General features: G+C 42.0%; 1 protein-coding gene across 4 annotated transcripts in view; it reads right to left on the reverse strand.

Moving 5' to 3' along the window:
* Window positions 1-9672: 9672 nt before the first annotated feature.
* Window positions 9673-26748, reverse strand: part of LOC311150064 (NAD kinase-like) — a 31018-nt gene continuing 13942 nt past the window's right edge. For 2 of the 4 annotated variants that reach the window (XM_084187328.1, XM_084187329.1), the window contains 10 exons: window positions 24098-24181; window positions 15730-15859; window positions 15334-15442; window positions 14667-14752; window positions 14399-14501; window positions 14118-14242; window positions 13414-13513; window positions 12736-12893; window positions 12294-12376; window positions 9673-11879 (listed from right to left, as the gene is read on the reverse strand). In XM_084187328.1, the coding sequence (XP_084043454.1) occupies window positions 11732-11879; window positions 12294-12376; window positions 12736-12893; window positions 13414-13513; window positions 14118-14242; window positions 14399-14501; window positions 14667-14752; window positions 15334-15442; window positions 15730-15859; window positions 24098-24181 (1126 nt within the window). In that variant the 3' untranslated portion in view covers window positions 9673-11731. Of the gene's footprint in view, window positions 11880-12293; window positions 12377-12735; window positions 12894-13413; window positions 13514-14117; window positions 14243-14398; window positions 14502-14666; window positions 14753-15333; window positions 15443-15729; window positions 15860-18597; window positions 18950-24097; window positions 24182-26748 lie in introns of those variants that run through there. The other 2 variants (XM_084187330.1, XM_084187331.1) reach the window with 2 other exon arrangements.

Consider the following 26748-nt stretch of genomic DNA (forward strand, 5'->3'; position numbering starts at 1 on the left):
ATTATCGCCTCTTTACTGGCACTTCAGGCCCTCACACTGACAAACATCTACAGGCAAATCATGGCAACGTACAGCTATGAGGACGACTTCACCGTATCCCTCATCCAACTGGTTGGAATTCGTAAATGCCCTGACTTAAATTAGTCGCAATAGCAACAGATTCGAAATTTATGACCTAATCAACAGAGCACCAACTCCTTAATCCTCAGCCACCTCCGCCACTCCTGAAAGCAGAAGTGTCCAGACATGAACACATGATGAAAAGTCCAGAGAAAAGAAATGCAACCCCCGACTCAGATCATTCCCCATGTCAACATTGTGTGCTATGGTGAAATCCTGATTATGCCACCTACACCAAAGACTGTATCACAGTCTTCTTTCTGTTCCTCCAGTGTTCTGCATATACTACATTACCAGGGGCATCCTGCAGAAGAACAGGCAGGAGCTGATAGTGTTTGTCGTAAGTGTGTTGGTGGTCATGATGCGCTCTGTGGTCAACTTGGGGCGGCAGGTAGCTTAGTGGTTAAGAGCGTTGTGCTAGTAACTGAAAGGTTGCTGGTTCTAATCCCCGAGCCTACTAGGTGAAGAATCTGTCGATGTGCCCTTGAGCAAGGCACTTAACCCTAATTGCTCTGGATAAGAGCGTCTGCTAAATGACTTTTTAAAAAACTTTATTGTGCTTCCATTCCAGGATAGAAAGGACTTGCTTCTGGTATGCTGCATGTGGACCTACAAAATTAAACCAACCTCTGTCTTTTTTAGGGTCATGTTCAGTAGGGTACACTGTAGCAAAACGTTTTGCAACAGAAAATAACAATCTGAGCTCTCATTGGACTAGTTCAGGTAGTACCTCCTCATTTCAAAACGTTTCTCCCTACTGAACACGGCTCAATTGTGAGCAGATATATGACTGTGCATGTGCTTATGCCACAGGTGCTGTTTTGGTAGCGGCAGTAGTGACTCGGTGGACTCTCTCATCTCCTTCTGAAAATCCCATTGGTGTATGCACTCACTAACTGTAAGTCACTCTGGATAAGAGCGTCTGCTAAATGACTAAAATGTAAAATGTAAATAGAAAGCCAGAGGTCCCGCCCCTCTTACCTTCTCCTCCAATGGGTTTTGAGAAGGAGACGAGGAGTGAGGACGCAAGGAGTATGCGATTAAGAAAAGGCCTTTGTGTGTGCGCTTGTGTGGCAGGTGCGGTTTGTATGCATCCTGTGTGTGGGTGTGTCCTGTGCGCCACGCTGCTCATCCAGGGGCCCAACATGATGGCCTTCCGGGTGGGCGGAGCGCTGGAGACCATCCAGGAGCAGTACTTCCGGCTCAACCTGTGCATAAACAGTATGAGTACGTAAAGAATAGTACAGAAATAACTCACAATACAAGATTACAATATACATTTTTCCCACTAGAGGTTTATTTCCATCAAACTGACTTGTTGCGGATAATGTGGCATCAATAGGAGTCAGAAACATTTAACAGTGTCAAAATTGACCACAAAGTGTGGTCCTCTGTAGCTCAATTGGTAGAGCATGGCACTTGTAACGCCAGGGTAGTGGGTTCGATCCCCGGGACCACCCATACGTTAAAATGTATGCACACATGACTGTAAGTCGCTTAGGATAAAGCGTCTGCTAAATGGCATATTATATTAATCAATAGAAGGAAGGGTGGTGGAAATAATTATGTTAACCTTCAAAGACGTCCTCCAGCGATATCCCAAGTATAAATACAGTAAAGTACACACACTAAAGGGTAAAAAAATACATTTTGAGCTAGTGTTTTTTAGACAACTGCAAACTTCAAGGAGTTGGTCTGATCGGAATCCGTGATGTCATATGCCTCCCCCCTTGCTTGAGGAACAATAGAGGCGCAATAGAGAACAAAAGAGGAAAGCCCCACCCCCCACACTTGTGCTATGTCATGACTTCCCGGACCACCTATTAAGATGTACCTTTTGTTAAGTAAATCAGGTGTTAAATGAGGTGAAAGGAGACTGGAGTTCCATTTATGAAGCGCATACTTCATGCAAAACAGGCTTGGCACAATAACAGGTTTATCCGTCCTTTGTTCCAGGTTTTAAAAGAAGCCAAGCAGCTGGTTTGGGTCTTCGTCCTTCAGAATGTGCCAGAGGTGGTCTACTTCCTGTACCTGATTTACAGGGTGAGCTGTGAAAGCCAATGGTTGAACTGATACCAAATCAGGTCTTTGGAGAAAGTGTGGTGGGTGGTTAGCTCAGAGATCCACTTCATGTGTAGCTCAGTTGGTAGAGCATGGCGCTTGCAACGCCAGGGTTGTGGGTTCATTTCCCACGGGGGGCCAGTATGAAAATGTACACACTAACTGTAAGTCGCTCTGGTTAAGAGCGTCTGCTAAATGACTAAAATGTAAATTATGACCAGTCTTCTGGTTTCATATCAGTACACATTAGGGGCAGGACAAGAAGTACACACTGGAGGCCGCTGCTATGACAGGAGAGGTGATCTCAGTGCTGATCAAGGGCGTGCTCTTCTCTTCGAGATGATAGGAAAAACTATTGTCACCGGAATGAAGGGTAAAGTAACAGTTTTCCTTGGGTTGAGTTTATTTCAATCCTGCCCACAGCTGGCAGCTCCCAAGTAATCATCAATTCGGAGCGCAGCTGCACGCAATCCTGTCGTAATGCCCATGGTCAATTTGGTTTGACATTCGATAACCCTATGGGGTTAGTTACCATCAGTAAATTACACAATGTACATGGGACAATATTTAAAAAAGTAAATAGCTCCAAATTTAAATGTATTAACCTCAAACTATAAACTGTATTAATTAATATACAAATATTGAAAGCATTTAACAATAACTAAAAGGTGTGCAACATGAAAACATTGTCCCATTTACATTGTGTAATTTATTGACATTCCCCAACTAGCCCCAGAGATTGGATAGCCTATGTCAAACCGACTATGCCAGTCGAACACTAGCTGGCTGAAGCTAATTGACGAAATAAGCTGGCTAGCACTAGCTAGCCTAGGCGACTTCAAGACACAGGTCTTTCAAGTTATCTAGAAGGGTGAGTGACTAACTGTGTATTGTTTTGGCAGAGTGAATGTACAATTGCTTGCCATGTGCGAACACACACACACACACACACACACACAGACACCCTCTTTAAGTTCTCATTTAACTAATAAAAAACCGAATTCAATGTTTCCATTGCATTTTCCACTCTACTGACGGTTGTCAGACAAACTGTTGCAATAAATGGCAAATTTGCCCAATCTGGTTTTCGAGCATGCTCTCAAGACAACAGTTCAATGATAAAAGTGGACAGGTTAGGTTATTATGATGAGATGGATGAAAAATCATTTTTTATCTGTTCATTGTCAGCGAATCACCGATCATCATGGCATAGCATTCAAATTAAGACCCTCAATATTTATTGGAAAGTAGCATGAAGCTCATCACTGTGCACTTTCACTGCCCTGTGAAATCATAATTTATTTAATCTGTAGCCTAATAAACTGTGCATGCTTTTTCAAATCGTAGTGGGAGGTCCACACAACGTAGCATCACGTGACTGCAATTTTACCTCGACCTGGTTATTCTATCAACAATTGCGCAATAAAGTTTCCACTGCAATTTGTTGCATGATTAAATTTTACCGACACAAAGATCCCACCATGTCAAACGAACAAATTCTGTCGATATTTAGACATTTTACCGACACGTACTGTTTCCTTCACAGATGTCGTGAATTTTTTATATATTTTTTTATATACGGTATGAAAACTGGATAAAAACGTGGTTTGTGAGACTAGCTAATCAGGGTACTTATGTTTCTCTCTCTAGTGTTTTCATCGGACAAGCAGTAAAATTGCCTTTGTGAGAAGGAAATGGCTACGGTTACACAGGACGGATTAGCTGTTTGTAACAATTTCTCAATCATTTTGTAACAACTCTGGTTCTGACCAATGTTTGAAGTTAGGAACTGGAGGGAAATGCACTCAAATGGCCATCTGACTGGTCTGTTTTTACTGGATGATTCCACTGCACATGACAAACATAAATTGCAGTATCTGTCATGCATTTTTCATAGCTGTCTATTTACCACCACAAACCAATGCTGGCATTAAGATTGCACTGAATGAGTTGTACAAGGCCATAAATCAACAGGAAAACGCTCATCCAGATGCAGCGCTCCTAGTGGCCGGGGACTTTAATGCAGGGAAACTTAAATCCGTTCTACCTAATTTCTACCAGCATGTTAAATGTGCAACCAGAGGAAAAAAAAACTCTAGACCACCTTTACTCCACACACAGAGACGCATACAAAGCTCTCCCTCGCCCTCCATTTGGCAAATCTGACCATAACTCTATCCTCCTGATTCCTGATTATAAGCAAAAACTAAAGCAGGAAGCACCAGTGACTCGGTTAATAAAAAAGTGGTCAGATGACGCAGATGCTAAGCTACAGGACTGTTTTGCTAGCACAGACTGGAACATGTTCCGGGATTCTTCAGACAGCATTGAGGAGTACACCACATCAGTCACTGGCTTCATCAATAAGTGCATTGATGATGTCGTCCACACAGTGACCGTACGTACATACCCCAACCAGAAGCCATGGATTACAGGAAACATCCGCACTGAGCTAAAGGGTAGAGCTGCCGCTTTCAAGGAACGGGACTCTAACCCGGACGCTTATAAGAAATCCCGCTATGACCTCCGACGAATCAAACAGGCAAAGAGTCAATACAGGACTAAGATTGAATCGTACTACACTGGCTCTGACGCTCGTCGGATGTGGCAGGGCTTGAAAACTATTACAGACTACAAAGGGAAGCACAGCCGCGAGCTGCCCAGTGACACAAGCCTACCAGACGAGCTAAACCACTTCTATGCTCGCTTCGAGGCAAGCAACACTGAAGCATGCATGAGAGCACCAGCTGTTCCGGATGACTATGTGATCACGCTCTCCGTAGCCGATGTGAGTAAGACTTTTAAGCAGGTCAACATTCACAAGGCCGCAGGGCCAGACGGATTACCAGGACGTGTACTCCGAGCATGTGCTGACCAACTGGCAAGTGTCTTCACTGACATTTTCAACATGTCCCTGACTGAGTCTGTAATACCAACATGTTTCAAGCAGACCACTATAGTCCCCGTGCCCAAGGACTCTAAGATAACCTGCCTAAATGACTACCGACCCGTAGCACTGACGTCTGTAGCCATGAAGTGCTTTGAAAGGCTGGTCATGGCTCACATCAACAGCATTATCCCAGAAACCCTAGACCCACTCCAATTTGCATACCGCCCCAACAGATCCACAGATGATGCAATCTCTATTGCACTCCACACTGCCCTTTCCCACCTGGACAAGAGGAACACCTACGTGAGAATGCTATTCATTGACTACAGCTCAGCATTCAACACCATAGTGCCCTCTAAGCTCATCACTAAGCTAAGGATCCTGGGACTAAACACCTCCCTCTGAAACTGGATCCTGGACTTCCTGACGGGCCGCCCCCAGGTGGTAAGGGTAGGTAACAACACATCTGCCACACTGATCCTCAACATGGGGGCCCCTCAGGGGTGCGTGCTCAGTCCCCTCCTGTACTCTCTGTTCACCCATGACTGCATGGCCAGGCACGACTCCAACACCATCATTAAGTTTGCCGACGACACAACAGTGGTAGGCCTGATCACCGACAACGATGAGACAGCCTATAGGGAGGAGGTCAGAGACCTGGCCGTGTGGTGCCAGGACAACAACCTCTCCCTCAACGTGACCAAGACAAAGGAGATGATTGTGGACTACAGGAAAAAAAGGAGGACTGAGCACGCCCCCATTCTCATCGACGGGGCTGTAGTGGAACAGGTTGAGAGCTTCAAGTTCCTTGGTGTCCACATCACCAACGAACTATCATGGTCCAAACACACCAAGACAGTCGTGAAGAGGGCACGACAAAGCCTATTCCCCCTCAGGAGACTGAAAAGATTTGGCATGGGTCCTCAGATCCTCAAAAAATTCTACAGCTGCACCATCGAGAGCATCCTGACTGGTTGCATCACCGACTGGTATGGCAACTGCTTGGCCTCCGACCGCAAGGCACTACAGAGGGTAGTGTGTACGGCCCAGTACATCACTGGGGCCAAGCTTCCTGCCATCCAGGAACTCTATACCAGGCGGTGTCAGAGGAAGGCCCTCAAAATTGTCAAAGACTCCAGCCACCCTAGTCATAGAATGTTCTCTCTGCTACCGCACGGCAAGCGGTACCGGAGTGCCAAGTCTAGGTCCAAAAGACTTCTCAACAGCTTCTACCCCCAAGCCATAAGACTCCTGAACAGCTAATCATGGCTACCCGGACTATTTGCACTGCCCCCCCACCCCATCCTTTTTACGCTGCTGCTACTCTGTTAATTATTTATGCATAGTCACTTTAACTCTACCCACATGTACATATTACCTCAACTAGCCGGTGCCCCCGCACATTGACTCTGCAACGGTACCCCCCTGTATATATAGCCTCCCTACTGTCACTTTATTTTACTTCTGCTCTTTTTTCTCTCAACACTTTTTTTGTTGTTGTTTTATTTTTACTTTTTTTGTAAAAAATAAATGCACTGTTGGTTAAGGGCTGTAAGTAAGCATTTCACTGTAATGTCTGCACCTGTTGTATTCGGCGCATGTGACCAATAAAATTTGATTTGATTTGAAAACATTGTAAACAGATTATTTTATAATAGCTGATGAGCATCACCACTGGTTATAATTTACTACGTAAATCAAATGTGTTCTACACACGGTTACTTTTTCATCACATTTCTCCTACTTCTGGAGGACTGTGGCTGATGCTTACCCTTCAGTGTGCCTACAACACAGAGTGAGATGTTAGGCCACAGCATGCACAATCCAATTCCTGATCACTGAAAGAATTACAGCATGTCTAAATCAATGCAGATATTCAGCACAATGATTTTATTTTTAGGGTCACTGCTGCTTTTACCATAATCCTTTTAGCAGATTATCAGTTTTACCTTTTTGTAATATAAATCAAAAAAGTATTCAGAGTGGTATTGTAATACAGCCATTGGAAATTGAGCCCTATCTATGAAATGGATTGTTTGAGAAAAGTTTTATGATGCCAACTTATTAGCATTTTGACATTTTTGAGATGTATCCGTTTGTGAATAAGATCTATCCTTTTATATACATTAATACATTCCTATGTATTAACTATTTGACATTTCCATTTTCTACGCACTGAAGGAAATATCTTAGATTTAAGTTGATTAATCTTTATCATATCGATTAAAAGTTGTTCACATTGTTGATAGCCAGTTAAAATGATTATTTATTTAGGTTTTTTGCTGCACTTTAATAATAATTTGGTTGACAACCCATTGTGTTCTTGTAAACTACAGGTTCTCAAAATTACAAAACAAAACCATTGCAGTAAACTCCTTTGTTGCTTAATCTTTTAAATAAATGCAAGAAGAGGAGTGCACTGTTGGGAAAGAGATTACTTCCTCAAATATTCAATGGGTAATAAAGTGGGTTATGTTGTCTATTTCCTTGTTCCTGGACACTTACAAAAAAGGGTTCAAATTCATCAGATGAAACCAACATGCAGCAAATTAATGTCTCAACAAGGCTCACCAATAATACCAAACAATTAAAAAATGCACACGTTCCGACAATTCATTGGCTCTCTTTGTTTATTAAAGTGCTCTGGAAAAATAGCAGAATTCATTTCAGAAACAATATTTACAAAACGTACCATTACAAAAGAGTTATAGGACCTCAGAGATACAGAAGAAGTCTACAAAACAAAGTTAAGTGAGAAGCACTTGAAGATTAAACTTGACAGAATGCATCAAAGGAATTAGGTCCTTCATCCAAAAGGACCCACAAAAGATATCACTTTGGAGAAGCTTAAATGATTTCAGTGTAAAAACCATGGTTCCTTCGTTATCTATCGGCTGGTTTGTAAGGCAAAGTCCACGACTGCCATTACTTCAGTATAGTAGCAAATGTTTCCTTTTATAAACGATATCCCCTAACAACTGAAGGGACTGTCATTAAATATTGATGAACAGACTCCACTCCAAATTCCATTGTAAGAGGAAATTAATATTTTTCTACTTTGAGAGGATAGTGAAACTAACCTGCACTGAAGCCTTAAGACAATAATATCAATATAGAAAAAGTACCAAAGATATTTATATTTCAGCAATGATACAGTGTAAACTGGTTAATAAACATATAGCCTATATAAAAAAACATCTTATTCAAGCATCATAAATTAGAAAATAAAGGAATGATTGATTGACTAGTTAGAGTGAGCTGGTCCTCTTGCAGAGTGTGGTGCGCTGTTATCCACAGAGCTTAAACCAGTTTTTCCATTGGGGGAAATGTCACTTGCCCATCAAACAAGTACATTTAACACGCAAATTCATAATGTATTAAATTCATATACACTATAATTAGTTGTCTCTAAAATGAACATCTGATAGTTCGAGATTATATTAATACTCCTTGATAAAATAAGCCATGTTATATGAAAAACATATACAATGTGATAAAATTTACCCTTTACTACCCCCCAAAAAGCCAATTAGGATAGAAGAAAAACCCTCAAACCATCATATCATATTTTATTATATTATCAAGTCAGTATTTCAGAGCTGGTCAGTCAGAGGGGGTGAGTATTGCAGTCTCATTTGGTACGGTAGGCCACTACCTACAACTGGTATCTGAATGCCTTCAATCTCTCATCATACTGCAATAACAGTCTGACACCATAGGTCAGGGGTGGACAACCCTGGTCCTGGAGTGCCACAGGCACAGCAGGGTTTAGTTCTATCCAGTCACCACACCAGACTCTACTCATCACCTCACCAACTGAGCTAATTATTCAATATCAATGATGGGCTAAATTCCATCTACAGTGGTTTGCGAAAGTATTCACCCCCTTGTCATTTTTCCTATTTTGTTGCCTTACAACCTGGAATTAAAATGGATTTTTGGGGGGTTTGTAACACTTTGAAGATGGAAAATATTTTTTCTTGTGAAACAAACAAGAAATAAGACAAAAAAACAGAGAACTTGAGCGTGCATAACTATTCATCCCCCCCCCCCCCCCACCAGGATTTTTGCCCATTCTTCAAGGTAAAAGTGCTCCAGCTCCTTCAAGTTGGATGGGCTCCGCTGGTGTACAGCAATCTTTAAGTCATACCACAGATTATCAAATGGACTGAGGTCTGGGCTTTGACATTTAAATGTTTCACCTTAAACCACTTGTGTGTTGCTTTAGCAGTATGCTTAGGGTCATTGTCCTGCTGAAAGGTGAACCTCCGTCCAGTCTCTGGAAGACTGAAACAGGTTTCCCTCAAGAATTTCCCTGTATTTAGCGCCATCCATCATTCCTTCAATTCTGACCAGTTTCCCAGTCCTTGCTGATGGAAAACATCCACACAGCATGATGCTGCAACCACCATGCTTCACTGTGGGGATGGTGTTCTCGGGTGATGAGAGGTGTTGGGTTTGCGCCAGACATAGCGTTTTCCTTGATGGCCAAAAAGCTCAATTTTAGTCTCATCTGACCAGAGTACCTTCTTCCATATGTTTGGGGAGTCTCCCACATGCCTTTTGGCGAACACCAAACGTGTTCGCTTATTTTTTTTTTTAAGCAATGACTTTTTTCTGGCCACTCTTCCGTAAAGCCCAGCTCTGTGGAGTGTACAGCTTAAAGTGGTCCTATGGACAGATACTCCAATCTCCGCGGTGGAGATTTGCAGCTCCTTCAGCGTTATCTTTGGTCTCTTTGTTTCCTCTCTAATTAATGCCCTCCTTGCCTGGTCCGTGAGTTTTGGTGGGCGGCCCTCTCTTGGCAGGTTTGTTGTGTTACCATATTCTTTCCATTTTTTTATAATGTATTTAAAATGGTGTTCCATGGGGTTCAAAGTTTGGGATATTTTTTTATAACCCAACCCTGATCTGTACTTCTTCACAACTTTGTCCCTGACCTGTTTGGAGAGCTCCTTCGTCTTCATGGTGCCACTTGCTTGGTGGTGCCCCTTGCTTAGTGGTGTTGCAGACTCTGGGGCCTTTCAGAACAGGTGTATATATATACACAGAGATCATGTGCTTCTGAAGGTAATTGGTTGCACCAGATCTTATTTAGGGGCTTCATAGCAAAGGGGGTGAATACATATGCATGCACCACTTTTCCGTTATTTATTTTTTTAGAATTTTTTGAAACAAGTTATTTTTTTCATTTCACTTCACCAATTTGGACTATTTTGTGTATGTCCATTACATGAAATCCAAATAAAAATCCATTTAAATTACAGGTTCGTAATGCAACAAAATAGGAAAAATGCCAAGGGGGATGAATACTTTTGCAAGGCACTGTACCTGTCCTCCCAAGTCTAAAGCAAAAATAATAAATACAAAAACTAAAAAACCTGAAGTACTCACGGCACTCCGGGACCAGAGTTTCCCTACCCCTGCCTTGGGTGGTAAAACCCTGTAGAATCACAATTGCTTTTATTGTGAACAATGGAATTACCTCGACTCTGAAATGAATTACATAGTAGATCTATGGCTTTACAGTGAAAGGATTTGAAGACATCACGTTGTGGTCTCATCTCACCTGGAATGGACTTTAGTTCTTAATGTTTGTTCCATACTGTTCTGACATTTTACATGGTCAGACACTACAACGTTGTTGTAGACAAAGAGTAGTTAACGTAAGATGAACATGTATTCAAGCTTCTCAAATGGCTTGTACTGCAGAAAAACTGCAGAGAGGAATACTGAAGATATGGTTATGCTACACCTGCACTAAGATGTAAATACGATTAAGAAAATTAAAGTTATGTAAACCTTAATAAGCAATTATGATCTATGTAATATTTATGAGTTTAAGGCACAATCTATACATTTACTTCATTATTGCAGAGTAGACGCAATTCTTCTGCTATTCCTGAAGTAATAATAATACAAAATGTTCTGTTAGGGATTTATAAAAAACAAATACATTTAACTCCTTATCCATATTATCCCCAAGAACATTGGATCTTGATGAACGTCCCCACTGACAATAGTCATGATATTGGTTTTATATGTTGAGGAGCTTGGGAGCCCCTTAGTATTCACATCTCTCAAGCTAAACAAAACAGCGTTCATGGTTTAAGAGGAGCAGAGGTTTGTCCCTGATAGCCTGTACATGCCACACAACAATGAACAAAGTGCTAAAACAGACCACATTATATCTCATGGGTTAACTGCAACAATCATTATCAGGAGGATTGATATCATGGTTTTGATCCCTAGCTCAGTATTACTTTGTCTCATGTCTGACTGAAAGCAATCCAGGTTTAAGTTAACCTGTGAGACTATCTGGTTGTTGCCATAAAAATGGCCAATTCGACAATCTTTTTCAAAGGGCATGAAATTCTTAACAGTAAGGGATGATCCATTCTAGAACCAAAACAAAATAATGCAAATCATCACCGGAGGATGTTAGTTGCAAATTTACCTGATGGAATCCAACTGAAGTCAATGGGTGCATTCCAGACATAGGATATCTATATCATGTTGATGTGGTATCCTAGTATGTTAAACACTTGTCCAGGTATTGTAAAGATCGGATTTCATCCGTGAAGAATTGTGCAGAATCTGTGCATCTGGAACGCACCCAAAACGTCAACATGGCGTCACCGGGAAGCGAGTTTGTTGGCCTCAGAACTCTTCCTCCTCTGAGCTGAGGTAGTTCTGCTTCTTCCTCACGTTCCAGTGTAAACATTGGCTCAGGCTCTCAAACCAGTCGTTCACGGGGTCCCGGAAACAAATGGAGGGAACAGGGAAGCAGGAAGTAGTGATGGTAATGCTGGAGATAAAAAAACAATAGGGAGATAAAGAGCAAACACAGTCAGTCAAGTATGAGTGGGAGGCATGCCAGGTATTCACAAACACCTACATAATTACGAGAGTCACTTGAAAATTGCGGACTGACACCGTTACTGGTATATCAATGCATTTCAGCAAAAAGGAAGAATTATCTCTGCTTGCATAATGGTAAACCTGTACTGAACATCATGTGACATGCATTCTTTGCTCGAGTCCATGAAACGGGTCAACAATTATATAACTGTCTGTGTATTCAGGCGACTTGCAGGAGTTGGATACACTTTGGATAGAGTTTGTCAGGCTATCTCCCATGTTTATCAGCTTTTGTTTGATGTTCGGTGGTGCTTTGTTTAGTGGGAGGTTGCAGTGACTGAGGGGTCAAAAGGTCGCCCACCTGTCTCCATGGCAGATCTCTTGTCTCTTCCTCCCGTCAAACGACACCCAGGCCGTATTCCTGGCGTCACGTGACAGCATGATCTGAGTGTGACAGACGGAGCAGAAGAAAGGAATCCAGGTGAATGACCAGTCAAAGACAACAAAAAGTATTCAACAGAAAATGCTCTGTGAAAGTGTGTGTATTACAAGCAATTCCCTCATTCCCATGCATAACCTGTGACAACTGAAGGGTACGCATTGTGCTAGCTGTGTGTCAGACTGGTCGTTATTGCCTGTGCTGTCTGACGCAAATGTGTTCTGGGGAGGCGCAGTAAATGCTAATGGCTTGTGGAAAGGAGCGGTAAATAGATAATGTCTGTATGGTGAATGCATGTGTGTGTATGAATGTGCATTTGTATGTATGTATGTGCATTTGTGTGTATGTATGTGTGTGTGTATACCTTGAGTTCCACCCCAGCAGGCACCACGATGGGTCTGAAGGACAGTGAGTGTGGGCAGATGGGGGTGATCATGATGGCTGGCACGTTGGGGTGGATCATGGAGGCTCCGGCCGCCACCGCGTACGCCGTGCTGCCCGTGGGAGTGGACACTATCACACCTGAGACAACACACACACAGACACTACTTTGAGCATACCACCAAAAACACTCAAGAGACACAAGCCTAAAAACACCAACGAGGTGAAAGCAGTTCCAAAACTCCGTAAACCGTCCCGAAGACAAGGAAAATAGTTCTGACGTCAGACCCTGAGAGGCTTCCAGAAAGGGAGTTAATAGGCAGTAGTGAAGGACAGATAGAGCAAAGACTAAACTCTACCAACCAAATCTACCAACAAGGCGAGCTGCAACAGTCTGCATCACTAATAGACCATCAGTAGCATTGCTGCTTGTTTGCACTCTGGGCTTGTACACAGGCGGTAAGCAGTAGCACGAACATCACAGTATGACGACCAGTTACAGCATCTAAACTCTGGTACAACTTTAAATCAGAGCTGCATTAACAACGAAACAGTGTATTATATTAGTGAAACATCTAAGTAAAGTGGGGAATAAAAGTGAGGCAGCTAAAACAGATGGGGTAAAACATGTCCTTTAACCCAGTAGCAGCAGGTTGCTCACCGTCTCCCTGTACCGTGGTGATGAGGTGTCCGTCTAGGAAGAGGTCCACGTTGGAAAGGTAGGAGGACGGGCCTCGGTCCACCACCACCTCATTCAGCACCTGTTGGACCAGGAAACCCAGAGCCATGTTAACCAGAGATACTGCACTAACCAAGTTGTTAGTCACTTTGGGAACCCTTTTTGAACCCAGCCCTATGTTATGACTTGTCAAATCCAACTCAGTAGGAAGTAGGGACTATGTATACAATGGCACGACTCAAAACATCCCACGTAGCCCACGTACATTAACCCCATGATGTGTGATAGCACCATTGGCCAAAATGGAAGCACATAGGGGAAACAAATCCTTGTGACAGACTACCTCAAACAAATAAGGAGGAAGTGAAACATGACCCAGAACAGGTGGTACATTTCAACCTTCCTGGTGTTTTATCATGCACTGGGATCTGTGGTCAGGCCTGTGGCAGTGGGAACATTACCAGCGAAAACGCCTCATGTCCACTACATGTAGCCTCCTTTCTATGTACCCAATGACTGCATGTTTGTTCAACACGTTGCAACAATAGGTGAACACCCAGTGACCACAGAGTAAAGACAATAAGCATGAGATGTGCCAAGTCATCATGATGCTTGGAACCTATTGTGGTACGAACCATAATACTGGGGTGACATCATACCAGCCAGGTGTATTGTGTAGAGCTCACCTGGTACTGCATGGCTTTGCGGCTGCCCTCACTGTCACCGTTGGTCATGATGATGCCCTTCTTCTCTTGGCTCTCCTTCAACACTCTCACCCGCAGGCGACTGCGCAGGATGATGGCGGTGTTACCTGCTCAGCAGACACACCGAAAGAGAAACACACACTTTTGTTAAACCTAGAGTAGCACAAAGAGGTTAACCTAGCTGCTAGAAATGCTAAGAGAGTACGGCTCCTGGTGTTGAAATTGGATAAGGCAGAGGCTAAAGAAAGTAACACTGAACGTACCCTCAATGATTTGGGTGACCTGAGACTGGTAGGTGTCAAAGTTGAAAGGTGTGAGGAAGCCCAGAGAACCCAGGTGGAAGGCCATAACAGGTGGAACGCTCTCCTGAAAACACATGCGCATGCTATGGAATAAGCTAAATTGATACAAATCAATACACAACCAAGTTGCTGAATTATTTTACTACAATTCACATACAGTATATTCAAAAATTGACAAATTAGTGTGTTTACTATACCACAAGATGTTAATTATATAGTAAATGTATACCTGGAAGAGTGACGATGCGTAAAGTAAGGTCCCATCTCCACCAAGACAGATGATGAAATCCACTCGATTGGAAATGTCATCGAGATCTGCACGGTGCATACAAACACATTAGGATCATGTCTGTAAGAGAAAGCTATACTACTTAAAGTGAGAGTTTCATAGACAATCCTGACATTGACACTACATCACTAGCTAGAATCATACAGACCAATCTATCATCAATCAGGATCGTATTCACTAGGCACCAAATGGAAGAAAACTGACTAAAATAGGGAGGAACTAGGTAAAGGGGATACCTAGTCAGTTGCACAACTGAATGCATTCAACCGAAATGTGTCTTCCGCGTTTAACCCAACCCCTCTGAATCAGAGAGGTGGGGGGCCTGCCTTACATCCACGTCACCGGCAACCAGGAAGCAGTTGTTGTTGGGGGTTAACAGCCTTGCTCAAGGGCAGAACGGCAGATTTTTCCACCTTGCCGGCTCGGGGATTTGAACCAGCGACCTTTTGGTTACTGGCCCAAAGCTCTTAACCGCTAGGCTACCTGCCGCCCCTAAACTTCTCCCATAAGATAACGCGTATTCGTTTTCTGTTGTAAAAAAAAAGTGCTATGGTGTGCACTAATCAATACGACCCAGTCCTCTGATAATGGCTGGTGGTCTCCTCACCTTCTCTGAAGGTACAGAACTTCTGGATGACGGCCCCAAAGCTCTCATCGCCCGCGATGGCTGGGTCCGCCAGAACCTTCCTCTCCACGTAAACAATCATGTTTTTCTGCTAGAACAACGCACAAGTAGAAACATATGCATTAGCAACATGCACATGTAATCACCCTTTTGGGTCGAAAGGCTATTCCGTCTCTACAGTTTACAAGCAGCTTTACTTTCTAGTGGGGTATAAAAGTGTACAAATTCTCAGTCATTAATATTTCTGTTTAGGGACTTAATGGCAGAATTTCTAATGAAACTGAAGTAATATACCACACACCCCGTTAAGGCCACTAAGGTGCAGGAAGCTATAATATGAGACTAGAGAGCCTCTGCAAAAAGGTGCAAATGTCCTACCTCTGTGAGGAACACACATAGCTCTTTGAAAGGCTGCAGTAGACTGGCATCCTGGATCTTCTTGATGACAAGGACACTTTTGGGAGGCTTGTTCCACGTCAGTCTCTGACTGGCTGGGTCCTGAATGTGCCTGGATGGTGAGAAAGAAAGACCACGGGTAATCAATCCCTTTTCTAATGCTAATAATTGACTGCACAATTTGATCAAAGGGATTGCAGCAATAAAGAGCAACATTGAAATGTTGTTCCTTAATATAGAGACATGTATGACTCCTTGACCAAATGGGGCTTTCCAAAGTTATTCAATTTTGGTGGAGCACCATTTGTAAACCTACAGCTAAGAGCAGTAGTTTGACATGAGACATTGTTCACCTTGACATCTTGAGGTACAGTATATAAACATAGTTAACACGTTTGTAATTATCGCATGGTTGCTCACTACTGTAGCCTGTAAGCTTTGCGGCTGTGGAACATTTCTGGTTTGGGCACGGTGAGCTCTCAGTAGCCATGTTTTGAGCTCTTGTTGTTGGCTCAGTGTTACTTCATACGGTTTGTTTTTGCCCAGTTGGATAAGAGGCAGGGCTGCTTAACCCCTATCCTATTATTGGCCGGGACTTAGTCTAGTAACATCGGCAGCATCAGAGTTCAACAGGGTCAAGACAGAAAACAAATTGGTTCCTTATTTAAAAATAAGAGGAAGAACAAGCTATGAAGGAAAAATACTGTAGTTTTGGTGCAGGTACAGCCAAAAAGCACAAAAATAATATTGTTATATTGTCAAAAATAATATCCCGATATGTAACTGTATTGATTTCCCCCCCCCCATCACTACATAATAAGGAAGTATTTTTCTTGTCAACTTCCACTGTTGTATTTGTTTTACATTTTAAGAGTTTGGGGAAATGCATTTGTTGACACAGCCTACAGATACACTCAAATACTTCTATATCAATTGTTAAGCGGTACAACTTGCACTTGCCATCATTCATTCAAAGGACTTGTAATTTATCATTACACTTGGCTTTATCAGTCGATGTTGACTTTGTGAGCTGGTTAGACAGTACCTTAACTGGAAATTCAAATGGCCGATTCAAACAAAAACCCTAACTAATCTATAGGCTATACAAAGTAGCCTAATTTAGTCATAACCAGAGTGAAGACAAATATTTTTATAACTAAACCAAGATAGACCACAGCCTGTGGTTTCCAATGAAAACAAATTAGTCATAGTGGGCAGAACAAGCAAGGAGGTGGATGAGCTAGCGAGATCCTATTGGCCTGTTCTAGCATGCATCTGCATATTTCCGTTAGGGAACGCCTACTCTGATGTGCGCGTCTGCAATAACTCAATTCGCCTTTGCACTCCTTTTAAACAACGCAATTTTTAAAAACTTTGGCAAAGGGTAAAGTCTACAAAAATTAGTCCACTCTTTTCATATCAGATTATAGTTTTGGGAACAGAAAACTGTATTAAGATAAAATGTTTCATCTATGAGAAAATTTGCAGAATGTCGGCCAAAATCCATCTCCTTCCAGTTTCTACCACTGCCGGCCACTGGGCTTCCTCTCACTACCATATTTGGTAGTGAGTGGAAACGCCAAGCGGATACTTCACAATTATACATCCGGTGAAATTTCTGTCTCATTATTCTCTCTGTGGTCTGTAGACCTTGTGCAAGATCAAAGTGTTATTTTGAGATACTGTTTGGATGAGATACTCTGCTGTTGAAACAGAGATTTGTTTCACATAGAAAATGTGTTAAAACAGTGACAACAGTACAAATCCAAGAGAGGGACAGGACCACACATGATGACACCAGCTTACTACATTACACTACAATGCTTCATCAATTGTTGTTTAGCTTCCGGTACCATAAGACTGCCACAGTAAAAGACAGACATAACATCAACTTGGGTTGCCATATCCTTGAAATGGGTCTACTGCATGTAAAACACTGACATAACATCAACTTGGGTTGCCAGAGCCATGAACTCCAACATATTGTACAGAGAGAAACAGCCTTCATATTCCCCATCATCTCTTCTGCGGTAGGGTCGTACGCAAATGTACCGTCTGGCAGCATAACCATCAATATCTTGAGGATGTTAGTCATTATTAATCTCTCATGGACAGACTGCAAAGACTAAAATGGAACTGAGTAGTGTACGTGATATTTACGGTTCTTGGTTGCGGAGATTAGTCATTATTGATTTCTGTTAGTGGTACTCTACAGTATGTGTGCGTGGAGCATCATTTTTAATTGTAATCAATGTTTCAATATGCAATTTCTGCCTCCCTCAATGTGTGTCCGATGATTGTCAACGACCGAGTCCTCTATGTTAGCCATAGAGGTTGTGTGCAGTGCACCGCAGTCATTATTGCTCTTGGGGATATAACCCAATATCGAAGCAGCCAAGCCCTCACCCACACCCTGTGCCTGTGTTTGTCAGTGCTATGGTTCATTTAGTTTAGTAAATGGCATAGTCACTCATAACCTCAACCTACATCCAGTCATAAATGAATAGTACTTCTCATTTTGAATGCCAATGTTTACAAATGAGAGTTAACCCATTCCCATAGGACAATAGATACTCTAAAGTGGATACTATCTGTAGATACCATAGATACTAATACACAGGTATACCAGTCTCTCAGGTCCTTACTGTCACCTAATTACACCATACGCAAAAGGAGATTTAAAAAAAACAAAAATCACACCGTCTTTGTGACTGCCACAATCTTTTAAACTTACTGCTTACAATAGAGGACAATGCAGGTTAATACTTCACTTATCAAACATTACTGGCACCACCATGTTCCTATTGAGAAACCCTGTCAGCAGAGAGAGAGGAACGAGAATATTCTTACCATTTCCACACTTTGTTGTAACTGTTCTCCAGAGCTTGCTGTTGCACACACTGGTTGAATTTCATGTCTGTCTGCATGTGATGAGGCTTCTTCTAGCGGAGATGGGTGGAGAGGGCACTGACTGCTTGGTTTTGCCTAGCTACCTGCTCTTCAGTCTACCGATTCCACTATCTAAAGCAAAACAACTCATTCTGCTCTGTTCAATCTCTGTGTGGTCTTCCCATGAGCTGTCTTCAATATATCTCCCTCATAAAACCACCACGAAAGCCACATTAGTCACTAATTCCTCCTGGATTGCCGTGTGTATATTTGTCCACGCAACAAAGTCTTAAAGCTAAATCTCTATTCTGCCAGTGACCCAAACCGCTCACTCATCTTAAGACAGATCTGAAATGGATGACATCACCGCAAGTCCCGCCCACAGCCACTACAGACCAGCCCCTTTAAGGGAAGACTACTCTCATTGGCTGGCTGTGTTATGATGATATAGAACAATGTTCAAGTGGATTTTCCCAGGTTAGGCCTACCTAAAAAGGTTTCCTAGGGCATATACAGTAAGAGCAAAATACTTTCACCTACCACATACTGCCTTGTCGAAGAAAAAAAACATCCTCTTAATTTAAGCAATGTATTGAAATAGTCACATTTTAGAAGGGTTAAACAAATTGTAAACAAATATTGTGTTACGTAACAGAAAAAAGGGCAATCCTAAAACAAGTGCCTGTCAAAGACTGCTCTTCTTTGTCATACCAGATATATTAAGGGTTTGGTTCTCTCTATAGTCCATCACTCCACAGTCCCCAGTGTGTCTGTCTGTGTCTCTCTCTCTCACACACACACACACACACACACACACACACACAAAGAAACAAAGAAAAAGGCCCTCCCTATTAGGCTTGGGTATTTTAGTGAACACACCCACCCACAGACAAGGAAATGGCTTACCAGTGGCTTACCTGGAAAAGGTTGTAAAGGTGTTATTGCTTATAGCATTGAGTCATGAACCAACTAATTAATCCTAGAACCGCCAACATCTTTTGAACTTTATGTGAATTTAAAATTGTAATAGCTCTGCCATTTTTTAAGTCATGTCTCCCCCCAGTCCTTGACCTTTCCTAAATAAGTCAATTTAACACACTGACATTGTAAGAATTTCAATAACACAAACAGAATGTGTTATAAGCAGTTTTAGGAGGACATGTCAGTTGCCTGCCCAGCTGATAATGGCCCCTCAAAACTAAAACTTAAACTATATCTAAACTAATTTCACACATAACAGATGTTGCCTAAAGACAAGATTAAATTGACAATAGTCTGACGGGTGACAATATTATAAATTGTCAAATAGTGAATGAAGAGACCACAAACACCTGTGTTCACCTCTAACAGAGAAATTCCCCCTTTCTTCAGTCCAAGACTCCAACTCATTTCCAGTCATGGCTGAAGAACCAATTAACACTAGAATAGCCAGGCCTAAACGAGTTCAATAGCCACACCCTTGGAGTGTCTTAAAAATCAATTTAAATATAGGCCTACACCATCGCAAGGTAAGAAACATTATGATGCTAAGAAAATGTATTTCAAAAGATCAGAAAAGCATTTTGAGTTTAATCAACATGTAGAATCGCCGGGAAATTAATAGAAAATGCAGGTTCTGTGGTCAGAGGCGATAAGATGACCACCCGCGCACGGTTGATGTTCATGTTTGTAGGTCTTCCCTCTAAAAGCACACCATCAACCTACACTGCTACTCCGTTATATATTTATCAGGGAGTATTGGTAGGAAGGCTGTATCATAGCATATAAAACTATATTTGCTACTTATAGCCAGCCCAGAGGCTTTGCACCTGAGGATGCTGATCAAATCTAATTTTATTTGTCACATGCGCCGAATACAACAGGTGTAGACTTTATTGTGAAACGCTTACTTATGAGCCCTTTCCCAACAATGCAGAGCTAAGCACATTTAGACAAATGTGCTAAAAAATTAAAAAGTCAATAGTAACACAAAAGAACAATAACGAGGCTATATACAATGAGTACCGGTACCAAGTCAATATGAAGTGGTACGAGGTAGTTGAGGTAATATGTACATGTAGGTAGGGGTAAAAGTGACTAGGCAATCAGGATAGATAAACGGAGTAGTAGCAGCGTATGCAAGGAGCGTGAAAGTGTGTCTATGTGTGGAGTCAATATGCATGTGTGTGTGTGAGCGTATGTAGTCATAATCCATCTATTATTGCTGCTTAAAGCAGACAGTATAATAACCAAGTTATATGATGGGCCAAGGAAAGCTCTGGCCAATCTCTAAGAAAAGGGGCAGCCAAACTGCTTTGGTAAGAGTCTTTCATGCACTGTACGCAGACTATCCCACAATGTGTGATCTCGGCCTGTATCCACAAAGCGCCTTAGAGTAGAAAATTGGTCGAAAGTGCTGCGATGAGATATTTTACTTATACTCTTATGGGTAAAAATAAAAACTATGCATGAAGCATATTAGGCAGATATTTAGGAGAAGACCTCATGAGCTGTCCTAACCCCATTAAGAGTTACCAGCAGGTGTCTTGATTATAGAAAAAGTCAGCGTTTCCCACACCATAGACAGTTAATTGATTTGGAATTGTTGAAATAATATTTGTATATTTATGTATGATCAATCCATAAATAATCTATGCCTACATGCAACATTATATCCTGCGCTTTTGACAATGATTTGAAGGCCTATTTCACATGATATACCATCACATATTACACTTTTGTTTCGATTATTTAATCTACACTACACCCATAATTTGCAACAATGTCACAATCACAATATTTTCAATAATCTCAAATTGTCTTGATCACCAGCTGAGATAAACTTTTATGACTTGATTTTACTCCTGGCTCAGTGTCTGACCAGTCTCTTAAAGGCCCAGTGCAGTCAAAAAAGTGATTTTCCTGTGTTCTACACTACATGACCAAAAGTATGTGGAGACTTGCTCGTTGAACATCTCATTCCAAAATCATGGGCATTAATATGGAGTTGGTCCCCCCTTTACTGCTATAACAGCCTCCACTCTTCTGGGAAGGCTTTCCACTAGATGTTGGAACATTGCTGAGGGGACCTGCTTCCATTCGGTCACAAGAGCATTAGTGAGGTCGGGCACTGATGTTGGGGGCAATTCAGCCTGCCTCGCAGTTGGCGTTCCAATTCATCCCAAAGGTGTTCGATGAAGTTGAGGTCAGGGCTCTATGCAGACCAGTCAAGTTCTTCTACACCGATTTCGACAAACCATTTGTGTATGAACCTCGCTTTGTGCACGGGGGCATGGTCATGCTGAAACAGGAAATGGCCTTCCCCAAACTGTTGCCACAAAGTTGGAAGCACTGAATCGTCTAGAATGTAGTTGTATGCTGTAGCCTTAAGATTTCCCTTCACTGGAACTAAGGGGCCTAGCCCGAACCATGAAAAACAGCCGCAGACCATTATTCCTCCTCCACCAAACTTCACAGTTGGCACTATGCATTGGGGCAGGTAGCGTTCTCCTGGCATCCGCTAAACCCAGATTTGTCCGTCGGACTGCCAGATGGTGAAGCATGATTCATCACTCCAGAGAACGCATTTCCACTGCTCCAGAGTCCAATGGCAGCGAGCTTTACACCACTCCAGCCGACGCTTGGAATTGCGCATGGTGATCTTAGGCTTGTGTGCGGCTGCTCGGCCATGGAAACCCATTTCATGAAGCTAAAATGCAATTGTGTTTGTTGTCCGTAGCTTATGCCTGCCCACACCATAACCCCATCGCCACCTTGGGGCACTCTGTTCCCAACGTTGACATTAGCAAACCACTCGCCCACACGACGCCACACAGGTGGTCTGTGGTTGTGAGGCCGGTTGGAGGTACTGCCAAATTCTCTAAAACAACATTGGTGGCGGCACATGGTAGAGACATGAACATGAAATTATCTGGCAACAGTTCTAGTGGACATTCCTGCAGCCAGCATGCCAATTGCACGCTCCCACAAAACTTGAGACATCTGTGGCATTGTGTTGTGTGAAAACTGTACATTTTTGAGTGGCCTTTTATTGTCCCCAGCACAAGTTGCACCTGTGTAATGATCATGCTGTTTAATCAGCTTCTTGATAAGCCACACCTGTCAGGTGGATGGATTATCTTGGAAAAGGAGAAAAGCTCACTAACAGGGATGTAAACAAATTAGTGCACAAAATTTAAAAGAAATCCGCTTTTTGTGTGTATGGAAAACTTCCATGGATCTTTTATTATGGCTCATGAAACATGGGACCAACACGTTACATGTTGCGTTTATATTTTTGTTCAGTGTATATTTCCACAATATGAGGTTGGAATAATACTGTGAAATTGTGAAAATGATAATGTCCTTTGTGTAAGAGTTGTTTGAAAAGACCGCCTCACATTTCAGCCTGTTGTGGTGGGAATAATTTTTGCCTGTCTGGTGACATCACTAGGCGATAAATTAGTTAATAGACCAATAAGAAAGAGAATTCCAAACCTCTCTGCCAGTAACAGCTAGTTTTCAGTTTTCCCATCCCCACTCAGACCACTCCCAAACAGCTATTTTTGTTTCTTTTCAACTTTAATTGAAAACAATCACAGTAAGGTACTTGTTACCCAGAAAATATTTGATATTGAGATGCAGCTGCATTGGACCTTTAACGTCATCCTAAAACCTACTCTGAGCTCGCAGTTCTTTTTGTCTTATAACAGGTTTTAGCAGGATTCATAGGACCTTTTCTGAGACGCTTTATGGATACGGCCCCAGAACCATGCAAATCTCTTCAACAGCTTTCTGTTCAGTCATAGATCCCTCTTCAGCATGGGAAAGCTGCAGAGTATAACCTTAACCATGTCATGTTGGTTGACAAACAAAGCCAAGCTTGACCCCAATGGAATGGAGAAGACTTTACTTATTGGATGCAGGTGAACAGTCCATGTTGTCTGTCTGGTTCAGTGTAATTACAAATGAAACAGGTTTCCACATGGGTCTACATACCATGTGGAGGTTCAAACTATTTTGGCCCTCAGTGAAAGTGATCCAAGTTTCCTACCTCAGGGAGTTTATATTCACTGTATGGTTTAGTGCCAGCTCTGGATTCAATGATATTATGTTACACATCAAAAATCTTAAGCACAGGAACTTGCGCCAATCAATAGCAGCAGACTGAAAAGCGTGGCATGGTTCTGACTTCCTTCTAAGGTGATGTTAACAAAATGAGGTTTACTACAATAACTATTTAGCAGGAAACGATTTTATCCAGAATATATAAAATATCCTTATTGAGATATCAAGTCAGGGTGGAGTGAAGTCAATTTTAGATTTTTATGACTAATACTAACTACTGCACGTAAAAGCATGCACTAAACAATTATTCAATAAATACTAAATAAATGAGTGTAGAAAATAAGTTACTTTCCCCCCACAGTTGGTTAGAATCGCATGCACCATGTGTAATTTAAAAACGTTGATTGTGACTTACATGACTGCGTGTGGATTCTGCAGCATACATGCTTTCGGTCCAAAAGTGGTCACAGGACTAGGTCCATGTAGAGACTGATTTCTCCTGAAACATTTGAATGACAAAGAGAAAAAAGGCAGGTGATTTTTTAAATAATACTGATAACCAAAATGCAAAGAATTCCAGTAGTTCGGTCTTTCTCAAATGTAATCCTTCTGGTTCCTCCCCTGTGTTTAGGTGAAAATAGCTACCTCAGGATACCCTTTCAAAATAATTTAAATCAAACCTCTTAAACTATGAGAAGAAGGCATACTCAGCCCTGGGTCCTTTTTCAAAACAAGTTTGTTATGCAACAATAAAGTACCCATCCTCTCATTTACAATGAGAAGTTGCAAACTAATTGCCGCTATAAGTATTATATTTGGACAATTCTACTGCCATTTTGTGTTGTTAAAAAGGGGTCAATTTTCGGGAGATGTTGGAAGCTATTACCGTCTTCAGATACAGGTATGATTAATTTCTAGGGCTGGTATTACAAATGAGTTTGGAAGGAAGTCAAATTAAATCTGATATTATGAAACAACCTCTTATCTCCCATCTGTGAAATGTCTAATCTTAACCAATTGAGAAATACTATTAATCTTAAACACTGATAAAACATTTTAATCAATGTCCAACCTCAGCTTTGGAAATAAGAACATAATAAATTGGGCTGCAACCAAAGAAACATTCACCGTTTCACACACAGTGACCTTTTGTCTTCTAAATTCTCAAATACAGATAGACCAGCCAGCTGCAAGAGCATAGCAGTGGAAAATTCCTGAACTCATATTTTCTAAACTTCATTAAAATACCAGTAATTGTATTAGAACTTAGATTGTATTAGGGGTGAAAGGCCATTTCCAATTGGTCTGAATGAGTCCACCTGCTCTGATGGCTGCCTCTCCTCCCCTCTCAGGGGGCCCTCTGGTCAGTCAGGTCACGTGACTCAGGTTATCAAATCCTATTAGTTGTCTGGTTCTAAAGGTTCACTATCTGTTACTACACTACAGGCTGCAGACAAACACACTGTGTGTGTGTGTGTGTGTGTGTGTGTGAGATGCTTAAGCCGATGATAATTCACATAGCGGGCTCAGCTTGTAACGTTAGCTGCCATCATCCACCGTGTGCCGTTTCCTGGAAACCTATTTTCTGGTGGCTTGAGGGACTGTACAGTCTTTCACGTTTGGGGTGGTGCAATTGCAAACCACTGACATGTCGTAATGGGCTGCGTCCATGTACTCTCGCAGTCAACCTCAAACCACACTGCAAAGGAGAAGCTAGCACATTTAGGCCTACCAAGATGGAATAAATGAAATGTGAGAGTGGCAATTATGGGTCTGTGTTACCTGAAAATCATTGCTCACCAGGAAATCTCTCAAATAAAAAGCACCGTAAGTTTTTTATTTTTTTAAGTTGATTCAACTGTCATACTCACTACCATACGACAGATGCCTCATTCTCAGTCGCTAAAACACTAACACACAGTAACCTTTTGTCAACACCAGATGTTCATAGTCATGGTTGTAGCATGCAGGATTCTCCCCAGGAATTTTTACAAGGTGGTGGTGCTGCTGAGTATGGCAGGGGGGGACGACTAAAAGTGTAACTGCCATTTTGTGCAATCTAGAGCAAAAAAATATCTATATACACATATATATATATATATATATATATATATATATATATATATACACATACACACACACAGTGGGGAGAACAAGTATTTGATACACTGCCGATTTTACAGGTTTTCCTACTTACAAAGCATGTGGAGGTCTGTCATTTTTATCATAGGTACACTTCAACTGTGAGAGACGGAATCTAAAACAAAAATCCAGAAAATCACATTGTATGATTTTTAAGTAATTAATTTGCATTTTATTGCATGACATAAGTATTTGATCACCTACCGGCACTCACAGACCTGTTAGTTTTTCTTTAAGAAGCCCTCCTGTTCTCCACTCATTACCTGTATTAACTGCACCTGTTTGAACTCGTTACCTGTATAAAAGACACCTGTCCACACACTCAATCAAACAGACTCCAACCTCTCCACAATGGCCAAGACCAGAGAGCTGTGTAAGGACATCAGGGATAAAATTGTAGACCTGCACAAGGCTGGGATGGGCTACAGGACAATAGGCAAGCAGCTTGGTGAGAAGGCAACAACTGTTGGCGCAATTATTAGAAAATGGAAGAAGTTCAAGATGACGGTCAATCACCCTAAGTCTGGGGCTCCATGCAAGATCTCACCTTGTGGGGCATCAATGATCATGAGGAAGGTGAGGGATCAGCCCAGAACTACACGGCAGGACCTGGTCAATGACCTGAAGAGAGCTGGGACCACAGTCTCAAAGAAAATCATTAGTAACACACTACGCCGCCATGGATTAAAATCCTGCAGCGCACGCAAGGTCCACCTGCTCAAGCCAGCGCATGTCCAGGCCCGTCTGAAGTTTGCCAATGACCATCTGGATGATCCAGAGGAGGAATAGAAGAAGGTCATGTGGTCTGATTAGACCAAAAAGCTATATTTTTGTCTCAACTCCACTCGCTGTGTTTGGAGGAAGAAGAAGGATGAGTACAACCCCAAGAACACCATCCCAACCGTGAAGCATGGAGGTGGAAAC

The sequence above is a fragment of the Coregonus lavaretus genome, assembly GCF_964263955.1.
Source record: "Coregonus lavaretus genome assembly, chromosome: 22".
Lineage (NCBI taxonomy): Eukaryota > Metazoa > Chordata > Actinopteri > Salmoniformes > Salmonidae > Coregonus > Coregonus lavaretus.